Source organism: Lactuca serriola, chromosome 7, assembly GCF_051521515.1.
Source record: "Lactuca serriola cultivar US96UC23 chromosome 7, Lser_US96UC23_V15, whole genome shotgun sequence".
Classification (NCBI taxonomy): domain Eukaryota; kingdom Viridiplantae; phylum Streptophyta; class Magnoliopsida; order Asterales; family Asteraceae; genus Lactuca; species Lactuca serriola.
The window spans coordinates 121,578,780-121,585,651 of record NC_136414.1 but is presented as its reverse complement, the minus strand read 5'-3'; the positions used below and the strand labels follow the sequence as shown (position 1 = coordinate 121,585,651).

The 6,872-nt window shown below is 30.1% G+C and overlaps 1 protein-coding gene across 17 annotated transcripts; it reads right to left on the bottom strand.

Annotated features, from left to right (window-relative positions):
* Positions 1-1,516: 1,516 nt before the first annotated feature.
* On the bottom strand, positions 1,517-6,221 carry LOC145061130 (CMP-sialic acid transporter 2-like). 17 transcript variants are annotated; one of them, XR_013687111.1, is made up of 10 exons: positions 5,955-6,220; positions 5,533-5,875; positions 5,227-5,453; positions 5,010-5,132; positions 4,853-4,930; positions 4,707-4,741; positions 4,250-4,286; positions 3,410-4,159; positions 3,052-3,137; positions 1,517-1,815 (listed from the first exon to the last, which is right to left on the bottom strand). XR_013687111.1 is itself a non-coding variant. In XM_079008512.1 (9 exons), exons 4-9 carry the CDS (start codon positions 5,251-5,253, stop codon positions 4,109-4,111), a joined length of 351 nt encoding a protein of 116 aa, XP_078864638.1. In that variant the 5' UTR covers positions 5,254-5,453; positions 5,533-5,702; positions 5,806-5,875; positions 5,955-6,221; the 3' UTR covers positions 2,260-4,108. The 17 variants fall into 17 exon arrangements, 8 of the variants coding, with proteins under 8 accessions (XP_078864638.1, XP_078864640.1, XP_078864641.1 ...); XR_013687110.1 differs by lacking the exon at positions 1,517-1,815 and adding an exon at positions 2,260-2,458; XR_013687108.1 differs by having other exon boundaries at positions 3,052-4,159.
* Positions 6,222-6,872: the final 651 nt, after the last annotated feature.

The following is a 6,872-nucleotide window of genomic DNA, read 5'->3' as shown; positions in this document are numbered from 1 at the left end:
TAAATACGTACAAAACGAGAAATATATTACCCTATTGAGTCATTTTTCCTGGCTAACCTGGAGTAACCGGTCATAAGGACTAAATGTGTACTTGTTAAAAGTTTAAAAAATTGAAGGAGTAAATGTGCACGAAAAAAAAACTCAGTGACCAAATGTGTACAAATTGAAAAACATATTACCATTTTAAGTTATTATCCCAAAAAAATATAAACTATTTTCTTTTGGTGTGCCTTTTGTATATTCTTGTATATTATATTACTAGATTATAACCCACGTTAAACGCGGTGGAACGCATAAAAAAAAGATAAAGTTATATAAAGAGACTACGTGTTATGGATTATTATAATGTGTAAAAAAATAAAACAAAATGTTTGATTATTTAAAATTGTGAAGGATCTCTTTGTAGATAACATTTTTTGTTTTATTGGTTAGACGACATTCCTCGTCATATATGAGTTCCTTCAAGTCTTTTTTACTTGTTACGCGAGAAACAGTTACATATAACTGACCATGTGAGAAAAATAGTATATATCAAATTCTCAATACGATTATGGAAGGAATAAATGTAGTATACAAAATTAGATTCGTGATATCGGACATGGTGTGGAACAATAGTATATATCAAAGGAAAATACCACAAATAGACAAAAAAGGGGGTGAATTTCAAAATTTAGTCATAAAATTTGATTTTTCCAACTATAGATATACATTCCGCGGAGGACCCTCCGCGGACGGAATGACGTCATCTCCGCGGAATGGATCTTAGTTTTTTTTTTTTTTTTTTTTTTTTTTTTTTTTTTTTTATTCACATCGATTCTTCGGGGTTAAATGTCACGGAACTTCAATGCTATCTTATCTGAGAGCTCTTTTTTGTGACATGATGATGTAATGTCATTTCTTATAAAAAAAACATAGATTCTATTTTGAAATGTTGCTATCTTTTATTTAACAAGTGACTAAAACATTTGGTTGCGGAATGAGAAAATCCAAGTATTAATGTTTCAAAATAATATAGCTATTTAAATACTAAATAATTATTTTTCTCAGAAACAAATATTTAATTTGACGTTAAGTCGATTATGTATTTAGTCACAAGAAAACTTTCGGTTGCAAAGCTAACGCTATATCTTTTATTTATTGTAAGGAATTATATGTATTAATATTTATTCATGTACTATAATTAAAGAAAAGAATCATACGACAAGTTAAGCAGGAAAATATTTGTCCAAAGTGATTAATTTTATCATAATCTAAACTAAAATAAAAATTTGGAAAAAAAAAAGATAACTAAAATCCATACTTATAAATTAAAGTAATGTTATTATACAAGATAGCTATTTAACCTTACCTCAATTGTTATTACAATTTCTTCATGTTTCCATCAAAATTAAAAAGAGTTTTTACAAACTTATTTTTAAATCTATTTTACTATGTTGCACCGATCGATTAAATAATTATTTAATCACGATTTAAAAGATTTTTGGTATTTAAGCGAAAAATAAACATTTCTATTAGATTATGCAAATAAAAGTTTGCCTTTTTAAGGGAGGAGATGGAATAACAAAATTATTGCCAACAATTTACAACTTCCGCTAGAAAACTGCAATAGGAGTTTATTTTATAATCTTTGCAAAAGTGTAATAACCAAAAATGGGCATGTCTTCATGTATGTATAGTGTGGTTCTCTAAAACTATTTTGCAAAACTGGAAGCAATTGTTGATTCACAAGCAAAATCCAACATAAATTGATAGGAGTTTAAATCAGGATTTCCTTTAATGAGCTTTAATCTGATTCAACTTTACCCTTTTCAATATCTGTTCAATAAACACCAACAGTAAAAAGATTCGTAGTTGCTTTTATGATGCAATAAAGATTATTAACATAAAGAGAAATACTAAATGTAAGCAATGTTTTGGGAAGGCGAAAAAAATAATCAGATCACACCGACCAAATAAACATGATGTTAATTGTAAGACACCACAAGAATAATTCAGCAATAGCATGTTATTTTTCATTATATGATCACTGTTAGGCATAGAAAATGACTTGTCATCTACTAATACCAAATGAAAAACAACAAAAAATGTTACAGACCAAGAAAAAGGGACTTACAAAATGTGCAGGAGATGAAGGACTTGTACTTTATGTAGATTATTTATTTAGATCCTAGCGAATAAACTTGAAAGTAGCATGTTATATTGAACAGATCAATAATAGTATATTGCCATTTCTTGAATTTATCTCGAAAAAGCACTAAATGACTAATGATTAGCAACAAAATTTTAATTGTTGCTGAATTATAGCATCCAACTTTCATTTTCATTACAAATATGTCCTTTCAATCTAACATCTAATGCAGTTTGCTCAAAAAATCTAAACTAAAGAAAACAATCGGTAAATATTTTTACAATGTAACCGAAACTAACCCACATAAAATGGATTGTCAAATCTCTCGATCTGAAATCAATCACAATAAAAAAAAAATCATATTTTGTAGGCCACAAACTTAAAATAAAGGTGTGCTGAGTTGAATCATTGAGTAATAAGTTGCACCACATGAAAACAGACAATTATACAGTTCAATAAAGATTAAAATTGTCAAAATTATAGCTTTTGAAAGTATATGTTGCAAAGATTTAACACTAATAGTTATTTCATTGGTGGGGCTCTGGTTGGCGATGTTTATAATCCATTGAAAAGAAACCAAATTGACATTTTAAATAAAAAGTAAGGGCTTGGGGGATCAAGAGTTCATACATGTTTTGAGATTAAGAGATTTTATGCGTGTATGTTTGCTTCATCAACAATAAAAGTCGTTGCATAAACAACATTTGTACAAATACCGAAATACTTAAAAGTTTACTATTTAAAATTAGGTAAAGGAACTCATGTGATGAAAAAAGGCTTATACATGATTTATCTTTGATGATGGGTAACCAAAAAGTGTTTGTAGATGGGAAATTGAAATATAAAATCTCAAACCTGTTAAACTAGAAAATCAAAATTGATAGCAAACAAAAGCAAAAAAAAAATGATGAGAAGATGCTCACAGGTTCAACAGTAGCTCTTCAATTTCAGGTGCAAAAATGAAGGGTTTTTTTTTAATGTCATTGAAGGGAAGATAGATAAAACAGACCTGCAACAAAGCCAAGGAAATAATGAGGCGTGTTAGTTTTTGATTCTGATCCGATGGAAAAAATTCAATTCCATAAGATTCCATTAAATTCCATATTTGATGGATTTTACCATTCACTGTGATTGACAAAAGGAACTCAATTCAATTCCATTCTTATTTTTATTAAAGTTATTGAGTTCCATTTGAGGATTATTAAAGAAAAGACACAAAAAAGAATAACCATAATTTCAATATGCAACCGGGATATGATCATAAAGATCAACACACTATACCTCTGATTTTACATTTCCTATTGAGGAAAAATAGCTAACATCCAGTAACATATCTATCTGAGGAAAAATTCAGTCCAATGGAGCAAATGCTATAAGGCGAAAAAAATCAACATAAAACCACATGAAGTTTTGCCCTATATGATAAGAACCTTCCCTTTCCTTAAGTCTAAGGTTTAGCCAACTGAAGACCTTATTAACCTATAAAAAAGATACTTTAGTTATGAAAGCTTCATAGATAAAACCTGGCATCCATTATTACAACACGAATCTAGAACAAAGTCGACCTTCATTTTTTGGGTTTGTCATTCCAACCTTCTTATTTCGAAACAAAATCTTGAAAACTATGTAGTTTGAATGGAAAATAATAAAACGCCTCAAGGTAAATGCAACACCCAAACCTTGTGTTAGAGCTAATGGAAACCAGCAGCCAGAGCCACGAGTTTGGGTGTTGAAGTTCACCCACAAAAGGTGCAAATGACTAAAATAAGACAAATTTATAAAATGACAAAGTTAGAGCAATAGAGCATAGTCTAGCATATGTAAAAACTAAAAACATCTCTTTTTCACCTTCAAAAACATAACTTATAAGTTATATCAACAATAATCTACTAACCAACATTAAACCTCATAAACCGTATACGTGACAAGTAACTCATATTTTTTAATTATCTTCTTTCATTTCAAAAGTCAACTGTTGACTTAAGTAGGAAGAAGTGGTTGTGTTGCATTAGAATCTAAACGATGAATAGCCTGAAAAAAAAAAGCAAGTGTTATAGATTTTATATATAAGTACTCAAAATACTTATTAAAGAAAAATGAAAAAAACCAACATATTCACACCTGCATCTTGAATTCCAATTCCATCGGAATCACATACCTGGTGCATTGAAATGAAAACAATTGAAATTCCTAGCAAGAAATTTATAGTCAAAGTATGACCAAACAAAGTAGCAGATGCAAAGCCTGTGAAAATTGTTGCAACAGTTGATGAATACTTTTTTAAAATTGTATTTGCATGACACAAACAAAACATATAAATAAATTATATTTTGGGTTTTTGTGAAAGAAATATAATTTATTTATTTTACTTTACCTGCATATTTGAAGAAAAATGAGGATAAAATTACTTGCCCTGCATTGTTTATAATCAAAAGCATAGTAGCTTTTGAACGTCCATGAAAAATATCAAAGCTTTCAGGGCCTAAAAAATAATAATATAATTGTTTTGCATAATCTTTCACTCCCATTATTTTGTTGTTCAAAGACCAAATTACTCTTTACAATTTTTTTTAATTACCTTTGATAACAACTGTTCCAAGTATCCCAAGAAAACTGAATATAGCACCATATCCATACAAAAACAAATTTTTTAATTGAACAACAGGATATAAAATTACAACACAAAATATAAAGAAACTTTAACTAATATAATATTGAGATCACCTGAAGGTATATGCTTGTGTCATATTGACTTTTCAGTGCATATTCATTAAAGACAGAAGCCAAAGATGGAACAGTTACCTTTACAGAAGTTAAATTGATTAATGTTTTTGTAGATATATAAAATTAAGATAAATAATGGTAAAAAAATACAACTTACAAAAATGAATATGTAGATATATGCACCCATTTCAAGTGGCACGCCCATTCTACTACTTCCCTCAGGTAAAGCTTGCATTTGATTTATTCTAATTCCAATAAGCAACAGAGCAAGAGCCTCCCACTAAAAAAACATTTGTAACATTTGTATCATATGTTTTATGATCCTTTTATGATATATGTAAAGAAATATTTACAGTTTGAATCTTTTAACAAACCTGAATAATGGAAAATTGGCGCTTCATTATTATCTTTAATAAAATTGCAATTAACAAACCTGAATAGTGTTACACTTTTAATGAAGAGTAATTCCATCAGTAAGTTTGATAAGATTATAATCATCACAGGTTGAAGCAACGCTAAGTTCAAAGAAATAGATCCCAGCTATCATAATAGCTAGGATGAAGGCAGCCAAGATATAAACCGGAGGAACCTTTCCCATGTCCTACAAGTCAATTATAAGAAATTAAAGGTTAGGATGCAAGATTTTTCTCCAAAGTAAACAGAAATTTGCAAAAATATACCTTGACTACAGTCCAATGGTATAAAGATTCAGAATCCCATAAGAGTTGGATACAGAGCCTTCTAGGAACACCAGATGGAACTTTGCTTGGTACACAAATGAGCCCTTTAATAACTTTACCTCAATGTCAAGTAGGTTTGAAGCAGACAAAAGTGAAAACGTAGTCTGAACCTATTTTTGAAAAGTGAAAACGTACACTTAGAAAACTCAAGAAATATTGTAGATTTGAATATTCATTACTTAGATAAAAAATCGGAAAAGAGAAAGTAAAAACGTAGAGTAGCAGCAGAACCGAAGAACCCTATTATCGTTGACATAACAATTCTCCAATTAAACTCCAATTTCTGAATGAAAACATGAAAGATGAAAAACCCATTCAGTTATAGAATCAAAATCGTCAACGACCATAATTACAGGACTTACAGGCAAGATTCTATCGTCCGAGGAAGAACACATAGTAGTGGGGAAGAAGACTTATCTAGGATCGATTTGATGTATGAAATCGATGGGGTCGATTGAAGGAAGCGATTAGGTTTAGAGAAAAGGGGAAGGAGAAAAGTAAGAAGATCATGGCGATTCTTGCATGATTGAAGTAAAATTAGGTTTCAATTATTAGGTTAAAATTGAAAGAGAGAGAAAGAGGGTAGATGATGAAGGAAAGAAGAGATAAGCGTGTAAAGATTTATGAGCAACAAGAAGACGCCAGCAAATAATCTAAGGGTTAGAAACTAAGGATTGAAATGTAATGAAGGGTTCTGATTTCTTAAGATTAGAATTTAAGGTTCTCTTTTAATATTTAAGATATTATATTAGTGTCATAATAATAAATAAAATAGAAAATAGCTTTTTAGTCAAATTTACTATGATATGATACCAAATAGACAAGAGAGTAGTGTTGGGTTTTGAGCATTCTAACACTCTTAAGTGTACATGCAACCATAAATACCTTGGATCAATGTTTTCTCTATTATACATACAAATATAAATATCCAAGGTATTATTTTAACTAGCATACCAAAACATTGACACTAGGTAATAAAACAGATAGAATACATACCTTGTTGTTGTTGCTTGACTCCATGAAGCTTGAGTGCCTAGTGACCCAAGTGTGACACCTCAAATGGTTCACACAACACCATGAACACTTGGACTAACCTTGAGAATAAGAATACTTTGGTTCTATCTAGTGAAATCGGCTAGCCCTCTTAGTGTACCCGCACTAGTGCCAATTTCACCAACCAAGGACATCTTTATATAGTGTGGAGACTAGGGTTAAACCCATGACCTTTCATTTCATATGATCCATGGGTTAAACAATCCATGGACTATCCATGAAAGCTT